General features: G+C 43.4%; 1 protein-coding gene across 1 annotated transcript; it reads right to left on the bottom strand.

The window, feature by feature from the left end:
- Positions 1-241: 241 nt before the first annotated feature.
- Positions 242-19,422, bottom strand: prr5l (proline rich 5 like). Its single transcript, XM_020648849.3, has 9 exons — positions 19,179-19,422; positions 12,303-12,436; positions 9,875-9,955; positions 8,921-8,969; positions 8,069-8,126; positions 5,704-5,795; positions 5,352-5,489; positions 5,149-5,266; positions 242-977 (listed from the first exon to the last, which is right to left on the bottom strand). The coding sequence occupies exons 2-9, from the start codon at positions 12,422-12,424 to the stop codon at positions 613-615; spliced, it is 1,023 nt and encodes a 340-aa protein (XP_020504505.1). The 5' UTR covers positions 12,425-12,436; positions 19,179-19,422; the 3' UTR covers positions 242-612.
- Between the last annotated feature and the right edge of the window lie 692 nt (positions 19,423-20,114).

Raw genomic sequence — 20,114 nt, 5'->3', positions numbered from 1 at the left:
CTGGCCATGTTAACTCGTATGCAGCTTCCTGTTTGCTGCCGGTGGGACTATTGGTAAACCCAAACCCCCCGCTTGCTAAATTGTAGAGACATGACAGTGGATAGAGGGAGAGAGAGAGGGAGAGCGGGAAAGGAGCCACAGGTCGGATTTAAACCGGGGCTCCCCGCTTCCAGGTTACAGCCTGATTGGGCTCGCCTAGTTACGTTGCACAAAAAAAAGGATGTTAAGCGCTCAAGGCAAGTTTAATTTAATTGAATGAATCTTTATTGTCATCAACAAAAACCTCAAAGAACATATTTACACAACCTGAAGAGAGCAGATCCAGAACCTGCAGCTCTGCCCAGTTAAGAGTCCCAGTCCTCCCAGTGCAGAGACTGATCCCGATCCAGAGCCGTGGTCCTGCTGGGAGCTCCAGGTCTCCTCCTCCTTCTTGGTTCCTGTTTATGTGACTCGCCTGGCAGGTTTTTGCTGCTTTGTTTCTTTCCCATCCGGCATCTTTAGTTCTCGTTCGTCCTGTATTTGACTGTCTTGGTTCTTAATTCCCATAATTCCCAGTTTCTCCTCTCCCATCCTGTATCGTCCCTCGCATGCGTTCTCTCAAAAGCCGCTCAGCTAGCAGATAATTCCTCCCCTCGGACACTCCACCATATCCGGTTGGCTGGAGAACGGCCTGGGACTCAAGGGCCCGCCCCCGACTAAAAACTCCACCCCTCCCTCGTCCCCTCCCATCCCGCTGTCCTCCTCGGACCCGGCGTGGATTCTCCCCGACGCCGACAGTAGTTGGACGTCGGAGTGTGCATTGGCCACAGTGTGGCGCCTCAGGCCGCCCGTCTTCTCCAGGTAGGCCTCGCCCTCCTGCTCTACCAGTGGAGCCAGAGACGAGGAGTCGGAGGAAGCGTGATGATGATGAGTGACGGTGATCTCCGGCTGTGATAGGTCGCCTAGCAACGACGCAGACGGTCGCAGATGGCGGGATTCTGGATGAGGAAATAAGAAAATAAAAGTTTTACAGTTTTTCAAACATGTCGACGACAAAGAGTCTGGATGTCTGTGTTGGAGTGGGGGGGGGGGCTTGTTTTAATGAAAGGATTAAAGTGTGTGAGAATTCCTGTGGCTCACTGTGGGATATTTCACTCTGCAGTTTTGTGTGGTTGAGCTCCTGAAGTGGCCTCCTGCAGGAGAAACCTCCCTCTCAGAGCCCAGATTAGGAGCCTAATCTGATTGGGATTTAGCGGCTGGGGTGATGTTTGTGGTTTTCTCAGCTCTGACTGGACGTTTCAGTTTGTTTATGAAACGTGGAGGAAGGAATTAAAAATTATAAAAGCTGCTAAACAAACGGATAAGAAGCTTCAGTTTGATAGAAAGAGCAGTTAGCATCCGTTAGCATCAATGCTACAAGGAAACCAGACTGAAGTGAATTGAGAAGTGAAAACACAAGAAAAATGATTTCATCATCTTTTAATTTTACCAGGAGTTTAAGAAAACACAGCTAGTTTTTAAAATCACAATAGTTCGTGTGTTTGTCCTCTTTTTGTTGGTTCCAGATCAAGTTAGCGGCATCAAGTGTTTAAGTCGCTACGAGGAGCGACAAAACCAGTTTGTTTCTATTGTTTCCTGTTGGAGTGTCCGAACAGCCGGCAAGTTCGTGTAGACGAACGAGGAAAGAGGAAGGAGGAAGGAGGACGGAGGGGGCTCTACAAGGCAATGAGCTTTGACTTTTGTAAAAGAATTAATAAAATCGGCTCACCGTGAGCCGTTTATTGATGAGTTGGAGTGATCTGAGTCAACACCTCCAAAATACAAAACACCACACATCCATTAGTCCACCTTCAAAATAACAGCACCACATGTCATATTGTTTGCGAGGGGAAACTAAATTCACAGAGCAAAGAATGAAATAATGAACGGATGCAGAGTGGATCTAAGCGTGGTGTCTTGACATATTTTCAACTGAAACGGGAGAGAACCAATCACAAGTTAGAAGGCAGGACATAATGTTGGGATGAATTTGATTGGATCGTTGGCTTTGAGCTCTTACCATCTGGCAGACGTTTCAGAGTCCCCCAAATGTAAACTGAACCCAGGTTTCCGTTTACTGCAAGTGTATGTTTGACGTCACAATCTGAACTAAAGAGTGGAGAAGAACATACTGGAGAACAGGAAACATAATGCAGCAGGTTCACTGAGAACACAGAGATGGTAGAGGTGGCGTGCAGACAGTCTATGGTCGTGCAGCGATCACAGGGAATAAACGTTCCCCCCCACCCCACCCCACCCACTCGCTCCAGGTGAATTCTCCTGATTATATCCTGCTGCGTTCTCACATCAGCTCACTCTGACTTTCTGCAGAATAAATTTCTGCAAGACGAAGGAGATCATCGTGGACTTCAGGAGAGAAAGAGGAAGCACGCACAACCCCATTCACATCAACGGGATGGCTGTTGAACGTGTCTCCAGCTTCAAGTTCCTGGGGACCCACATCACAGAGGACCTCTCCTGGTCCACTAACACCTCCAGTCTGGTTAAGAAGGCTCATCAACGCCTCTTTTTCCTGAGGACACTGAAGAGACACCACCTGTCTTCAGCTGTACTGATGAACTTCTACCGCTGTGTGATCGAGAGCATCCTGACAAGCAGTGTCTCAGTCTGGTACGGAAACTGCTCTGTCGCAGACCGTAAGGCGCTACAGCGGGTGGTAAAAACCGCCCAGCGCATCACAAGGTGTCCACTTCCTGCCATTGAGGATGTCCAAAGAAAACGCTGTCTGCGGCGAGCTCATGGCATCCTTAAAGACTCCTCCCACCCTGCCCACAGACTGTTTACCCTCCTGCCCTCCGGTAGGCGCTTCAGAAGCCTCCGGACCAGAACCAGCAGACTGAGGAACAGCTTTTTCCCCAGAGCTGTTTCTCTACTGAACTCTACCCCCCGAACTCTGAACTCTGTCTCTCTCTCTCTCTCCCTCTCTCTCTCCGCACCCTGCTGACCCCCCCCCCCCCCCCTTTCCCCTCCATATCACCTCACACCCATCATCCCCCCACCTCTCCTCCTGGTCACACACACACATCTCTCATCCATCTGTATTATTGTATTATAGTTTGTTCATATTCTTTAAATTATCTGTAAACTTGTATAACATGCTCACTGCATCTTAATCTGTATATTATTAGTATAGCATGCTCACTGCATCTTATTCTGTATATTATTAGTATAGCATGCTCACTGCACCTTAATCTGTATATTATTAGTATAGCATGCTCACTGCACCTTAATCTGTATATTATTAGTATAGCATGCTCACTGCATCTTAATCTGTATATTATAATCCTAAGAACACACTTATTTTGTAGCATTACTTATTTATAGCATTTATTTATATTTATTGCATCCCATTAATCCAGCCATCCAGATATACCTAATAATTCACTTTTTTTGGCTACATCTGTAAATTTTGCAATTACTGTACATAGCACAGACTCTTGCACTCAATTACTGTACATAGCACAGAATTACTGTACATAGCACAGACTCTTGCACTTTCTGCTTATTTGCACTTCTGGTGAGATGCCAAACCTCATTTCGTTACTCTATACTTGTATATGTGTAATGACAATAAAGTTGAATCTCATCTCATCTCAAATACGAGGAGGCTGGAGGAGAAACTCCACTATGTTGGTGTGTCCTCTCTACGTCATGTCCTTGCCTTCTGAGACGCCTTCCCCCCTGTCAGACAGGGTAAACTTCACACTGTGAGGGACATGTGTGAACAACAGGTCGGGAAGATTTTAGAGGAAGAGAGTATGAAATATTCTCAACACATTTTCAGGAGTGAATGTGTGCCTGAAAGTCTTCACCCCTCATACTGTGTAAGTAGTAGCTGAGCTCAGCAGGTGTGCAGTTGTTGTTGTGACAGGTGTGTTACACTTTGTGACCCGCTTCATTCACCTCCGACCTGTCACAGTGAAACCAAAGCAGATTTAGCTGCTGAGCTTCCTGCTGAGAGGATTTAACGAGCACATTTACTACAGAGCCACACCCCCTGACCCCAACACGTTAGCAAGATCACCATTTGTTTCTGTAGTTTCTGCATGTTTTAACAGGGTGCACTGAAGAAGAGAGAACAACGACCGCAGCGAATCAGTTTCTACTCACGTCCAGCTCGAGCGCTAACATAAACAGCCCATTTTCAAACCTTCTGCAAGACCTTATCCCGAGTTTAACTGCTGTCTTTGTGAGTTTTCAGTTTAAAGAAGACATCGCAATTTCTTCCAACCTGTCATCCGCCATGTTTGTTTATTTGTTTAGGCCGTGAGAATTTGCAGCTTTGAGAGTCAGGACTTTGGTTGTTAGGAATTTAAAATATTTTAGTGCAGGCCTGGTTTTAGCTGAATGTAAAAATACCATGAACTGGGGTTAGGGTTAGGGTTACTCCTTATGCCCTGCTAGCCTAGTGGTTAGTGCACGCCCAATGTACAGAGGCTTTAGTCCTTGAGAGCGGGCGGCCTGGGTTTGAATCCACCCTGTGGCTCCTTTCAAGCATATCGTTCCCCACTCTCTCTCTTTCCCTGATTTCTGACTCTATCCACTAATATAAAGGCATAAAAGGCCCCAAAAAAATTTGCCCAGAAGCTGCAGTGTCCACTAGAGTCTGTCTCCTGCAGTGAGTCAGTCCCCATAGAGCCCCATCTTAAAATGTACAACTTTACAGCAGACATAAACATGTTCACAGCCTGGTACAAAAACAGTTTGGATCTCTAGAGCTCTAATTTCATGACAACTGTACGGGCTGAATGTTAGAAGTAGGGGGCGTGGCCTCCTTGAGTGACAGGTGCTAGCTGTCTGCTAGGTGTCCCCTCAGCTAATTCAGTCCCTGACCTTTAACCTCTGGGCTGTGTTTGTGCTGTTGGAGCCTTTTGGAGATTTGTTCATGTAAATATCAAACTAATAATCTGTCTCTCGGTGAGCTTTAACAGACCGTCCAACAAGTCTGAGATCCAGTCTTTATTACCAGAACATTACAACATTATTTTATGTACATGTTAGCAGCTATTAGCAGCTAGCTAAGTCTGTGAGAACCATTCCTCGACTGTTAGCTTGTTAATTAGCAGATTTGATCTTTTATATCAGAGTGACTCCTCCCGTAGTACTGACCTAGTTGAAGCTGGTTTCTGTTGAGCAGAGCATTGCTAAGATACGGAGACACGACGACCTCCACCAGACGCTCCAGCCGGTCATACTCCAAACTGGGACCCCCGGACTCGTGGATGCCCTGACAGAGATGGAGAGAGGGTTTAGATGAGTCGGTTGTTCAGTGATTAGTTACGTTGTTTGTCCTTTAATGATGCCGTGTTTACCTGCAGCACCAGCAGCATCTGTGTGACGGGAGGAGGGACGGAGGCTGCAGTTCCCAGAGTCTCCTCCAGGTGGAGCTTCAACAGCACGAGGTCTCTGAAGGCCAAGAGAGCCATCTGCCTCACTGTGAGCTCCTGACCCTGAACACACACACACACACGCACGCACGCGCACGCGCACACGCACACGCACACGCACACGCACACGCACACGCACACGCACACGCACACACACACACACACGAGGATGTTGCTCATTAAAGCGATGTATCCTTACATCAAGTAGGGATAATTTGAGTGGAGAGGTCAGTGGATTACAGTGTGTGTGTGATTGTGTGCGCGTGTTTGTGTGTACCTGCACAGGATAGAAGATGGCCTGCAGCGTGGGGAGGATTTCCGAGAAGAACCGGTCCCACATGTCTGCGAGGACGACAAGCTGTTCGTCGCCTACAGGTGGTTGCCGTGGAAACGTGTCACAAACACAGGAAATTAGCCGGTTAAACGTTAGCCTGATGTGTCTGTTGTTGTGCTGTTAGTGAACATAAACAGACCGACAGGACAACGAGGGGATGTAACTCTGTATGTTATCACGTTAAGACTGAACATTATCCACTTCCGCAGCTTCAAACAGATTCACAACACAAACATGGATGATGTGCTGCGATTACATTTTATAACAGGAATCTCACTGATAAATAACACATTTAAATGAATACATATAACAAATTATATTATCCCCCTTTCCACCTTTCAGGAGGTTTCAGGTACAGTGTACCAAGAGTTCTCTAGAAACTTTGAGGGTAACACTTTATATTAAGGTGCTTGTAATAAGCATTAATAACAGGTTATAAGTCACTTATAAGACATTATTAGATTCCTATTAACACAAATAAGACTATATGATTGTTAATGTAGGCATAATTAACACATTTATTATGTCTTATAAGACACTTATAGGTACAATTGAAAAATGCCTAGTCCATGTAAAATGTCATATGCCAATGCTAACCAGTTAGTGTTTGTGTTGTGAAAAATTTAGTATTTATTCAGGCTCTGTAAGAGCAAAAGTTTGACACCATGAAGGGTGAAAGTAGCTTAGCTTAGCCACAGTATGTACGGTATGTAAATGAGTAAGGAATAGTTTAATGCAAGTTATGATCAAAGTTTTTTCCTCTTTTGTTAATTTCACTCTCTTTTGTGGAGTCTCTCACACAGAACTTCAGTGTTTCATAGTACAGTTATTACAGTAAAGTGTCCTATGTTGTCTTATCAATAAAAAGCTCAACAGTAAATTGATAAAGAAAATCTTTAACCTTTTTTGTAGTACAACAGAGCTAATGGTAAATTGTCAATAAAAACAGATTTTATTTTAATAGTTGGTGTTAAATGTTAAGTGCTTAAATTGAGATGAAGCCTGTGTTGATGCTGACGTGCATGTTTATCTTTATAGGGGTGGTGTGACCTGTCTGTAGGTCAGGTTTTGGTAAAAGGCGGATTTTGGGCTCATCCAGAAGACCTTCCACTGACAAGAGCATCCACCATAGAACTGTGAGCAGCTAACTGGATAGTGAGCCCAACCTTTGAGACCTCAAGTGGGATTAAGAAGACTGTTTCTTCGAAGGAAGAACTTCCTTTGCTACTTCATAGAAGCACAGATTAAACAGAATCACACACCTGGATTGAACCCCAACAAAAAAGACTAGGCTTAGACACTTCAAATGTTTGTTTTATTTCATGTGCACACTTTATTAATTAAGTTGTTAATTGCATTAGTAAATTGTATATTGTAATCTTGACCTGCAATATTTGTGTTCCTTACATACAAAGTTTGAAAATGTATTCCTGCGTGCGTCTTGAGTGGTATTCAGACCTTGGGCTCAAGGTGTCCTAGTCTTCTGATGTTTGTCCACCTTCAACACTTTATTTACAGTAACATGGGTTAAAAACAACTAGGCTTTTTCCCTGAATTTGATCAGATATGTTGGTAGCTGTGACACACCAAATGTTTTCATAATGTTGTTTACAGTTAACGTTAAAGATAATACTTGTATTTGTAGTAGCATTTTTTTTTTTAAACTGTTTGAGTGGAAGTTCAATAGACCTCCTTTTTGTTTCTGCGTTTACTTGAAAGTTGGACCCTCTTCCCACTGAGCTGTTAATAAGTGCATAATAAAGTATTTATTAATCATTATAAGTAGTGTTCCCACTTTAGATCCAGTACCTGCAGAGGAGCTTTAAGAACTCTTAATAAGTGCATAATAAAGTATTTATTAACCTTTATAAGGCATTAATATGAACCTAATAAAATCTTATAAATGTCAATAAACATCTTATGAACGTTGATAAGTGGTCTATAAACAAGTTTCTTTGTGTTAATTAATATCTTACAAGCCAATTATAAATTAATTTATAGTTTAATTAACACTCATGAAGTCTTATTAATGTTAATAAACATCTTATTAATGTTTATGACGGTATATAAAGTGTCAATACATTTCTAATAAAAGCCTATAAGTGTCTTATAAGACATAATAAATGCGTTAATTATGCCTATATTAACACTTTTATAGTCTTATTTGTGTTAATAAGAATCTAATAAGGTCTTATAAGTGACTTATTACCTGTTATTTATGCTTATTACAAGCACCTTAATATAAAGTGTTACCACTTTGGGGAGTGCATGTGTGAATACAGCTTCAGAGAGCACGACCTGAATTCACCTGAGTGAAGAAGAACCTGATCCAGGACTTCAGACAGACCTCGGGTTAGCAGCTGGTTCTGAAACAAAAACACACAGAGAAAAATGTGAAAAGATGGTTTTAAATTCTTATTTTTAAAGGTCCAATCAGTAAGATGTGTAGTGAGCGAAATGATAAAGTGATAGCTCTCTCCAATGTTTAGAATTAGGACTGCAGTACCCATTTGAAACACTAGGTGTCAGAGTTACATACTGCTCCTTTAAAGAGACCTCAAAGGTTGTAGGATTGAACAGATAAACTTGAAGATCTTTCCTTGTTCCCTTGCTTTGGTCTGAACACTCACTGTTTGAAGAGATTCTTCTGTGACAAACAGGAAGAGACTCGTGACCTTGAAAGGAAGTCAAGGTCACTGCCTCTGTCACAGTGAGGAGGACAGGATGGTGTTTATCTGTCAGAGGACGCTGACAGGAGAGTCCTGACAGATTAAGGCTCTGACGGGAAGAGGAAGTCAGTCCTCCTCCGGCTCCTCTTCCTCGTCAACAAGCATCAGCTGATCTGCTCCGCTCTTATTAATCAACGGATCAGGAGACGCTCAGCAGCTTGAGCACAGATTAGGTTCATTACAGAGCTGCTGCTGCTGCTTCACTTCGTTACCGACTGACTGTCACAAAGAACAAATGAGGGAGAGGATCTTACAGAATGAAGAGAATAAATACGCTGCTCTGAACTGACCGAGCGTCAAATTCAGCATAAGACAGTTTTTTATATCCGACGTGTCTGAAGTTAGTAAGGCCCGATTGATGTGAGATATTTAGGGTCCATACAAAACAAACTAAAGGATGAGGTGAGGTGGTTTTATAGGAGTGAGAGTACCTGGAAGTAGTCGGTGATAAAGGAGCCCATCTCCGTTTTTAGGAGCCACCTGCAGAGACACAAAGAGGATCAGCCAACATGATTCTTCTTTAAACCTCTACAGCTGATCTGATGGAGATCCTCATTACAGTGCAATTCCACTACAGCGTGTCATCACACCTTCAGACATTCATATTTATTTTACAACTGCGTAACATTGGTGTCCCAGTCCAGCGTCCTCAGAGAGAGCACAGCACATCGGTAGCTCCACATACTCACACAGTCAGACATGCACACACACACAGCGCTGTGCTCCCCCGCTGACTCGGCTGATCCCATCTCTCCTCTGTAACGTCTCTGTTACTACGCTAAAGAGGGAGCATGAGCTCAGTCATGAGCAGCTGTACACACATCACGGGTGAACTACAAGATCACAGGAGAACTACAAGATCACAGGAGAGAACTACAAGATCACAGGAGAACTACAAGATCTCAGGAGAACTACAAGAGAACTACAAGATCACAGGAGAACTACAAGATGACGCAGGAATAAAGAGAACAACGTGCTAACATGTTGCTTTGTCTTTCTGGCTTACGATCAGGAGTCTGTATATTGTGTTTATTTTGAAATTGACCAGATGCTCTGTGTGTTGAATTGTCCGACTTCCTGTCCGGTTTGTTCTATTCTGTCTAGCTTGACGTGTTCTTGCAGCGTGCACCGTCGAAAATAGACTCTCAGTGTATTTGAAACGGAGTGGCCGTGCTTGCACACTCCAGAGACAGACTGCAGCATGTGATGTGGAAACAGGAGCATTGTCTAGAGTGGAAGCAAACGGCGCTGACGGACCTTGGCGCACATGGACTATGTGGAAATTGGCAGTAACACAACACAGAACAATTCCCCTGACACTAAAAAACTCTGATTTGATCTGAATAACATGAATGTGGGGCGATTACTTCAGAATAAACACTCACCTGATGCTCTCGTTTAGCGTGTACAGCTCGTTACTCTGCAGAGCTCCGCCCTGAAACACCTTGATCACAGCTGATTGGACACTGGGGACACAAACAAACAAACAAACAAATAAACAAAGGAAAGGTCAGAGATCACTGTTCCTGCAGGGGGCGCTGGAGTCCAATCGATGGTGGTCTCCATGCTGGAAATGCTGTCTCAGCCTAACTTTCAGTCAACCTAACGACAGGCTGAGAGCTGGAGCTGAGGCGGGTTTTAAGACTCTAGTGGACACTCAAGGAACTGTAGGATTTTGCACTTCAGCATCAGTTTCATTTTTCAACACCAGAGGTCGCAGCTTGGTTCATTTATCATACAACTTCTAGACTCAATAAGTGGTTAAAAAAAACATTTGACTGCAAAGTTTTTGGACGAGTGAGTTGTTGTTCTGATTATTTTAAAAGCTAAATATGAAACTAATTATTTGTCGTTAATAAAAGTTAATCAACTACCTTTTGACTGTTGGACAAAAAAAAGGGACTTTTTACATTTCTGTCCAATCATTGCTTTAGCCTCTGGACTCTGTCTTTCTCGTCTCTTGCTAACGTTCTTCAGTTTTCAGACGCCTGTCGGTTCGGCACTATGGTACTCGCCTTTGGCTTGGTGCTAACGCTAGCGGCTACAGCTGCTTCATATGACTTTAAAGGCTATTTGTTGGGATGACGACTCTTCAGATGACTTTTAAGATTCAATATGTTAAAACTTGACGACTTCCTCCCCTCTGAATCATAGCAGCACACAGCAGTCATGAAGTAATCTGATACTCGCACCACCTACTGTGTAAGAACGTACGGCCTGTTAATAAGTAAATGAGCGCCATTATTAGCGGTTGATTTTATCAGTTAAATCATCGGCATGATACAAAATTATAAAATATTCCTCACTTTCTACGACACATTATCAGAACCGATATATATCATGACTCTACAATTATTAGTCGCTTTTGTGTCCGTGTGCACGCCGGTTAGCTTAACCTTTCTGAAAACGCAGAGGAAATACGGTTCGGTTTTAAGAGGACGGTTATCGAGTAAACTTGGCATAAAGCTTCTAGAGAATAAACAAAATAAGTATCAAGATCTCGTCCCTGAGCTCCTGCAGCTTCCTCTACAAGAGGAACAGCCTGTAAATCATTTTATTTTCAGTTATTGTAAAGTGTGTGTCGGTTGTCCTCGTGTATGACTCAGCTGGTTGGCAGGACGTGAGCCGGCTGCCACCTCGGCTTCCTCCTAAACATCCTGCAGAGCACCAGAGAGCAGGAAGCCGGCCGAACGCTCAGAGGAGTCAAAGTTTGTACTGACAGGAGAAATAAACTCAACACACAGAGAGAGAGGGACTGAGCTGCACGAGCACGGAAATGCCCCGGAAATATCTGCAACAAACTAGTCCTGGTCTAGTCAGAGTAAACGACAGCACCTGTGTGTGTACGCTTTAACGGTTTTATGACACATGAATAAAAGAATCAGAAACATCCTGACCTTCCACAGAACCTTATCTTTACTCTGAGGTCTGGAAAAAACAAGCCAGCACTCTCTATAAGCTGATGTTTGGACCCATAACACACACACACACACACACACACACACACACACACACACACACACACACACACACACACACACACACACACACACACACACACACACACACACACACACACACACACACACACACACACACACACACACACACACACACACACACACACACACACACACGAGAGATAATATCTCTTTTGTGTTTTGGGATCAAGGAGTCTGACATTAAACTGAGTGATAACATCTGCAGTTTGTCTCTGAGTTCAAGAGGACGACAGACTGGATGCTAAAGTAGAAGTGCCAAAAAACTGCAATTCCTTCAGTGTCCACTAGAGTCTGACTCCTGCAGTGAGTCAGTCCCCATAGAGCCCCATGTTAAAATAAACATGTTGACATCCTTGTACAAAAACAGTTTGGGTCTCTAGAGCTCATTTCTCTCTTCAACTGTGCGGGCTGAATGTTTATACATCTCACCTGTTTACATTATATTAAGGCTTAAAGGGATGTAGAATTAGGGGGCATGGCCTCTTTGAGTGACAGCTGGGAGCTGCTAGCTGTATGCTAGGTGTCACCTCACCTCAGTCAGTGAAGTTAAAGTTTTAGGCTTTAAAATTGTAGCCAATCAAGAATGTTACAGCTAACCAACGGGGAAGCAAAACGGCTGTTTCCTGGTTAATCAGACAGGGAAGTGGAGAAGAGAGACGATGGAGAAGAACTTGATGCTTAAATCAAAAAATATGCTGTCGTGCAGCTGTGGCTTGCCTTTCTTATTTTGTTTAATTAAGCACTTTAAATTAAAAGATGAAATCACACAGTAAGAAGATGCAGGAGTGTTTTCTGTCAGGGTGCAGCTGACCTGTTCCACACACTGGCGTTGGAGAGCTGTAGAGAAGGTGAGCTGGCGTGGAAACGAGCGAGGTCCGACAGAACCGGAGAGCTCATAAACCGAGGCCTGGGACGCCGGAAAGATCCCATCATGCACTCTGGTTGCTGAGGAGAGAGGAAACAAACAAGGTTGTCATGAATCATCAAATTGTTACAATCAGGGTCCGAAATGAACACCCGGCAAGCGCCAAATGCGGGTAGATTTTCCATTTGGCGAGTACTTTTCACACACACACACACACACCGGAGCGCCGGAGCGCCAGCCACCACGCGCACCTGTTTACTTCTAGTGCTTCAGCAAACAGTTGATCCGTGATCCGTACGGACCGAGTCGGGAACACGTGATCCGGTCAAACGGTCGGTTTGACTTTTCTCTGTTCACTCTCACTGTGTCTGCAGCTAACTTAGCAATAGCAACGTCTGGGAACTACTGCATACAAATAATACAAAAAACAAGACCAGCAAATAAATATTTTTTATTTTATTTCTCAATTTCCTGATCTGATGACATGATCGAATCTGTGACTTAAATTTGTTACTGATTGAACAAAACATAATGCCTTCTCAATTAAATGTACTGTAACAGATGTGTATGGGACACAAAAACAAAATTTGTTATTTTGGCCGGTTAAAAAATATGTTTGGCCGGTGAATTTTTTCATCTACCTGCCACCTTGAGTCAAAAAGTTAATTTCGGACCCTGGTTACAATACCACGTTTTAAACTGAAACAAGCTCTATTATTTTAAAGGAGCAATATGTAACTCTGACCCCTGGTGTTTAAAATGGGTATTGCAGTCTAAATTCTAAACATTGAAGAGAGCTTATCCAATAGCTGTTGAGATATTTGAATGAAAGTGTAGAAGAAAAGTCCAACACAGTCAGTAGGATTCATCTTGAGGGGAGCATGAATGTGCGTACGAAAACTTACTGAGGAAACATCTGAGACGTATAAACCGCCTGATGACGAGCAGGTTTTCGTCACCGTGCAGAAGCCGAGCAGACGCCGAGCAGCTTCAGCGTCTGATTCATTTAGAAACACAGAGAACATTGGCGTCCTCCAAAACCACGACTTCCTGTGCAGCCGCACTGACCCGAGATCCATCTGTTTGTTTACAGCGCAGAGGTCTTACTCCGCCTCACTTTCCAGAAAGCACAGGCACAGACGAGAAGACGCCGCTCTCTCTCTGATTGTGTGGAGAGCAACAGCTTTCACGATTCACACTGGTTTCAACACGTGTTTCTGCACTTTCACATCAGCGTTTCTCTGAACTCCACTCGGCTTGTTATCTCTAGTACACAACTTAAAAACCACACGGTTAATTTGTCCGTATGGGACACTTTCAGTCACTTTCTCTTTCTGTTTTTTTGACTGACTGAGGGACTGTGTGCTCATAATACAGAATTAAAGTTCTTTCAATGGGACTTTTTTCTTTTACAGTTGAGTCCAGTAAATGCTGCTGTCGGTCCTGATTACACGGAGAGGTCTGTCCTGGTTTACACGGCAGCAGTGACTCAACACACGTAATTGTACGTTTGAAGCTAAAAGAAACTTATTTTATAAAAGTGAGGTTTCAGTGTCTGGAGTGGAATCCCTTTTGGAGGAAGGAAACCGATGTAGACGTCCACACGAGGAGGAAACAGGTTTTACTTTAAAGAAGATTCTCTCAAGCAGCAGGTTCACACCTTCACTGCACGTTCAGCCACAAAGCTGCAGATCAAAAGGAGCGCGGGCGTTTACAGAAACAAACAGTAACAGCTGCAGGAGAGAGAGACTCCTCGCTGCAGAGACAGGCGCTCCACTTTTACGTCAGGGTTCACAAAACCAGGATTTTAAACTTTGAGATCATTCGAGTACAGATCAGATACGTGTGACGATAACGCGGCAACAAAACAAAAAAGTCCTCGTCACAAATACTGAGTAATTTCTTGTTTTCAGTTATAAAAAATTGAGGCAACCTTCACAAAGAAAACATTTTCGCCTAAGAGAGAGAGAGTTTTGCAAGAGCAAGGATTCTTTCCTCTGCTACACCTCTGTCTTAATAGCTTCAGTACTTTTGGGTACCATCCAAATTACAGAGAACAGAATTTGACACTCTGCCGTCCTGAACGAGCATTTTGAACATCATGGTGCGTTCCATTTGATCTCAGAAGTCGGGAATTCCAAGTTGCCGGTTTCATACGTCATCAGTAACGCCCCCCTTGAAGTCAGAATCCAGACTTGGAAACCCGGAGAACCTTCAGTAGGTTGAGTGAAAGTCCAACATGGCTGCTCTGTGCATCAACGGTTCGTCGTGCAACTGGGCTGAGTGCATCTTAAGGCTCACTGGACTTGAACGTTTCCTGTTATTTGAAACTGTAAGATATTTGCACTTGTCTTCTTCTTGCACGTTCCTGCTGCACAGTTTCTCTAGCTCACCTTTTGTACCAGTGTGTGTTTTTAATGTTTATACGTTAATGTTGCTTTGTATATTTTTTTTTATCTAAACATGTGTCTGAATCCAACCTGGAAACCTTCTCGTCCAATCAAAGAGCAGAGAACAACTACGGATCCAAAAACCTCGGAAAAACAACGCAGAGATGAAAGCGCTGCTCCCATCCCCAGCCGGGTCTCTGCCCAGGTGGCTGATGGGACTCAGTGTGTGTCCGCCGGCTCTCGCTGTGCTATCTCCTCTGATCACAGCCAATGAGAGGCCCCCGTGATGACCGTCAACACAAACACTCCATTGTTTATCCGGCTGCGGTCTGACACAGAGCAAGGAGGTCAATAAATACTGATTTCACTCTCAGACCGCCGAGACGAGGAACGAATGATGAGGAGGCGGGGGAGGAGTCAGAACCTTCTTCTGCTGCAGCAGCTGGACTCAACCTGAACCTAATGATTTATATTTAAAACACAGTCAAAGATTCTGAAGGTTAAACTTTAGGCTAATGTTTTTGCTGAATCTGAATATCGTTAATTATTGAACTTGTTTGTATCTGAATGTTGTTTTATCGTTTTAAAGATTATTGGAGTCCTGCGTCACTAACAACTACTAACTATGTGTTTGTTGTTTTTCTGGTTTTATCCATGTGGGCAAATCCTCCATTGTACTGTACTAGTCTTCCAGAAAAAAGAACTAAACTCGAAAAACGTTAACATCACATCTTTGCCTTAAAGGAGAACATTACAGTCCCAGAATGCAGGCCTGCTAGTGGTACCTACAGTCTCTAAGTGTACTATGGGAGGTAAAGCCTTCAGTTATCGGGCTCCTCTCCTCTGGAATCGTCTTCCAGCCGGGGTGCTATAGGCTAAGACTACTCTCTCTCTCTCTCTCTCTCTCTCTCTATCTGTAAATCTCAGTCACTAACCACCTACTTTTCTGGGAGCTCCTGAGCTCTCTTAGGCTCCTCGAGATCGTTGGTTGACGGCCTGCCAGAACAACCCCCTCCCCACCGGCTTGTTGATGGAGTTTTTTCTTACCACTGTAACTTTTGCTGCTTTGCTAAAGTGCTCATGATGGATAGGCCGGATCTTTGTAACATAGCAATAAGTAAGGTCTTTTACCTGCTTTTTGTAATGTTAACAGACAAAGAGTAAGGTATTTTACCTGCTTTTTGTAGAGTGTCTCGAGATAACACTTGTCATGAGTTGATACTATACAAATAAAAATTGATTGATTGATTAAAAGGCATAGTACGTAATCCCCACCACCAAGGAGCTCTCGATCAAAACAATAAAAAGATGAGGTCGAGGCTGGCGAGGAATCAAGGGAGTGATTCTGCTTGAGTCAACAGCTGGTGAATACAAAGCACCACACTTAAGTTTGTTCCACCTTCAAAGTAAAAGCACCACACTTCAGACTGTTCCACCTTCAAAATAATGTATATGACAGGATAACCTACGCTCGTATGCTGTCAGGACAAGGTTAAACTTTGGCAGCGGGCCAAGGTCATCTGGTGAGAAGTGCGCACGTCTTTACGGCGCTAGTTCACACAGCAGCCAGTTAGCCCGTCTCTGTACTGTTTGATACAACGGATGAGGCTAAGAGGAACAGGATGGAGAGGGAGGAAGATAAGAAGAGGAAAAGAGACATTAACCAAATCTGTTGGATAAATACAGTGAAGCTGAAGTCAAATGAAAGCAGTTTAAACGTCTTCTTTTATGTCAGACCGACAGTAAACACTTAATATTTCACTGCTGACTGACGCTCTGTCGTGTGACGTGTGAATCAAACGTTTCTTGTCTCTAACATTGTGAGGCGAGGAAACAGCAAAGGAACAATCTACAGTGTTGACAGCTCGTCACTACGACGACTGTTTGTGTGTGTGTGACTACAGGTTGTGTGTGGGAGTGGTACCATGTGTGCGCAGTTCACCACACACACACACACACACACACACACACACACACACACACACACACACACACACACACACACACACACACACACACACACACACACACACACACACACACACAGTGTAAGTTCACCAACGTCTCTCAGCATCTGTTGCTCTGATCCCAAAGATCTTTTACGTCTGAGGTGATGATTCACTACCTCAAAAAAATATATGAAATATCTCAAATTCTGCTCTGCGAAAAAAAGGATGTAAAGCATCACTGTGCGTATAAATGTCCGTCACTATGACAACCCATATGGTACACACCAAAACCAGTCATCAAAAGAAAGGTCACCCCCCCCCCGTCCCTCCATCACAGCCTCCTCCACCCCGTCAGTGTATGATCTCTAAATATCCCATCATGCATCTCCTCATTCAAACAGAGTGTCTGAATGAGAGCTGAGTCACTTTAGCGTCATGACAGAACGATTTTTGTCACCCTCAGATGTTTGAATTGACTCCACTGTCATGTCTGTACGTTAAATAATAAAGCCTCACCAAGCAGCTAGTTAGCCTAGCTTAGCATAAAGACTTAAAACAGAGGGAAATAGCTAGCCTGGATCTGTCGGAAGAGAACAATTACTCGTACAAAATAAGGAGGATGATCGACGTCGTCAGCTGGCTGTCCTGCCGTGTGTTCTGTTTTGTAGCGAAAAGCAGAAAACCAGAACAAACTTGTGAGAACACTCTAATTCTCACTTATTGACATATTATTTTTCATGGTCTGATCTGGTTTGTTTCTTAACTCCCACCAAGTGAGAAATGACTCAACATGAGAATCAGGGAGGTTCAAAGAGGGGGATTTTGTTGAGCCAGGCTAGCTGTTCCCACCTGCTTCAAGTCTTTATGCTAAAATAAGATAATCTGAAATCTCTGTTTGACTCATGGAAGCTCAGATATCTTCTAAAACTTTGCCAGGTCTCCAGACTAAACTAAACCAGACTTCACCTCGAGTCAAACACAGCTGAGTGAAAACGAGAGTCCAAACCGTCAGAGCTGATTAAAACCTCTTGACACGATGGCGGACTGAGGGGCGTGCTGATGTTTCATGAGTTTAGATACGAGTGTTAGCATGTGTGCTAACTCTGCAGCAGAGGCCCCCTGTCATGGGAAAGTACTCAGAGGGAATAATGTCATTATGAGAGAGAGAGACAGAAGCCCTTTTACGGCTTTTTTCCAAACTCAGCCGCCATCACCTCTTTGAACGTTCATGTAGATTCTGGTCCGGCGTTATAATGAAGAAGAGAAAGTCGGAAAGTGCTGGACGAAAACTACTGAAAAATATCAGAAAATACCAAGTAACATTTTGACATTTAGCATCGGAAAGTATCTCACCATCGTAAAAAACGAAAAGTAGGTAAACATCGAGAAGTATCGGAAAAAATCTGAACATCTGCAAACGCATCTAAGCATCAGAAAGAATCAGAAAGTACTGAAAATGATCTTAGCTCCGTAAATAACAAAAAGTATGTAAACATCAGAAGTTTCCAAAAGATTTGAAAGAGTCAGGAAGTTTGGAAAAGTATCTTTGGAAAGTGTTGAAGTAACGAAAATGATTCAAAGGCTGTCGCCTCAAGCGGGCGGCCCGGGTTCACATCCCACCTGTGGCCTCCTTCCCGCATGTCATTCCCCACTCTCTCTCTCTCCCTGTTTTCCGACTCTCTCCACTGTCCTATCTCTCCATTAAAGGCACAAAAAGCCCAAGAAAATTTTTTTTTTAAAATAGAAAGAATCCTAAAGAATGAAAAGTATCCGAGGATCGAGAAGTCTCGGAAGAGTTGGAACGTATTTGTATGAAAACGTTTCAGAAAATATAAAAATATTGAAAAGAAGGAAAAAGTATGGAGTCATGAAAATGTTGACCTTTTTTATAATTAATTAAAAATGCAGGTAAAGCTTTTAAAAAGTTTGTTGGATAAACATAGACAAAGCTCATTCTCTCTCCTCTCAGGTTAAAACACCTGAAGTTTGTTTTAAAGTTTTGGTTCTTTTAGACACCATTAAAATATCATCGGGGATTTTATCGTTTTCAAACATTTGGTAGGATATCGAAATATCGACAAGTCTGAAATCGTCCTCAGGTGAAACTGAGTGTGTCATAACCTACAGGTGAATACAGGAGAGCATCATGGGAATTAAAACCAGCACTGTGTGTGTGTGTGTGTGTGTGTGTGTGTGTGTGTATGCGTGTGTGTGTGTGTGTGTGTGTGTATGCGTGTGTGTGTGTGTGTGTGTGTGTGTGTGTGTGTATGCGTGTGTGTGTGTGTGTGTGTATGCGTGTGTGTGCGCGTGTGTGTGTGTGTGTGTGTGTGTATGCGTGTGTGTGTGTGTGTGTGTGTGTGTGTGTGTGTGTGTGTGTGTATGCGTGTTTGTGCGTGTGTGTGTGTATGCGTGTGTGTGTGTGTGTGTGTGTGTGTGTGTGTGTGTGTGTGTGTGTGTGTGTGTGTGTGTATGCGCGCGCTCACCTCCGCTGCTGATGAAGAAACGGTCCTCCTCAAAACTCATCTCTCATTCTCAACGCGTCGCTTTACTTTCCAAACAAACAAACTAAACAAGCAAACAAACAGGAAGTAAACAAGTAAACAGTTTGTTTGTGCGGAGAGCAGTGAGTTCCTTCGTCCCCTTCAGACCCGCTCAAACATGTCAGTCCTCCGGGCTTCAAACACTGAGACAGTCCGCCGCTCAGCGTGGAGCAACAGGCTGCAGACTAACGAGCTAACAAGCCAACAAAGCTGACTGCTCACTGTTACGGTTCCTGCCTTCAGAATAAAAGTCACTTTGTATCCGCATGCTACTTTACTTAACATTTATTAGTTATTACATAAATGATACGATCAATAAGAAACAATTTAAATGTATTAAACTAATTAATTAATTATTCTCTTGGATCGCCTCGAGGATGACATCACAGCCACAGATCAGCATCATCCAATAATAAACTATTATACTATAAATAGACTGGTGTTAGAATAAGTCCCCAACATTATTCAAACATAGTTAATAAATATACTCTAAGAGGGAGAAATGCATTCTGAACTCTGAGGTAGAAAAGTCAAAGCTGAAAATGTGATTATCAAAATAAAATATACTTACTTTACTAATGGTAAATGGACTTAAGCGTGCAGTGTTTGAAAAACAACTCAGAGCATCACAAATACAAAGACTGGAGTTTTTTTGATTTGTTCTAAGGCATTGGTCCATTGGACCAACTTGGGGTACGGGCCCCCCTAGGAGGGGCGCCTGGGATCACAAGGGGGGGCCAGGCTCTCTCTGCTTTGAGGAAAAATTTGATTTGAACGAATTGAATAAAAAAAAGGTTTGAACATCACCGGGAAAAAGTATCCAAAGATCTTTGGGTAAGAACAAGTGTGCAGGTATATTATGATTGGACCTGGGGGGGG

This window comes from Labrus bergylta, chromosome 7 (genome assembly GCF_963930695.1).
Source record: "Labrus bergylta chromosome 7, fLabBer1.1, whole genome shotgun sequence".
Lineage (NCBI taxonomy): Eukaryota > Metazoa > Chordata > Actinopteri > Labriformes > Labridae > Labrus > Labrus bergylta.
The sequence above is the reverse complement of the archived record's forward strand: the minus strand, read 5'-3'. Positions and strand labels throughout refer to the sequence as shown.

What these genes read in the sequence shown, in the direction of transcription:
- prr5l (XM_020648849.3), bottom strand. Translation starts at nt 12,424, where the DNA reads ATGATGGGATCTTTCCGGCGTCCCAGGCCTCGGTTTATGAGCTCTCCG. An exon ending in TCAGGTTCTTCTTCACTCAG is followed by an intron (nt 5,796 to 8,068) that starts GTGAATTCAGGT and finishes AACCACCTGTAG; the next exon opens with GCGACGAACAGCTTGTCGTC. An exon ending in CCATCTTCTATCCTGTGCAG is followed by an intron (nt 5,490 to 5,703) that starts GTACACACAAAC and finishes GTGTGTGTTCAG; the next exon opens with GGTCAGGAGCTCACAGTGAG.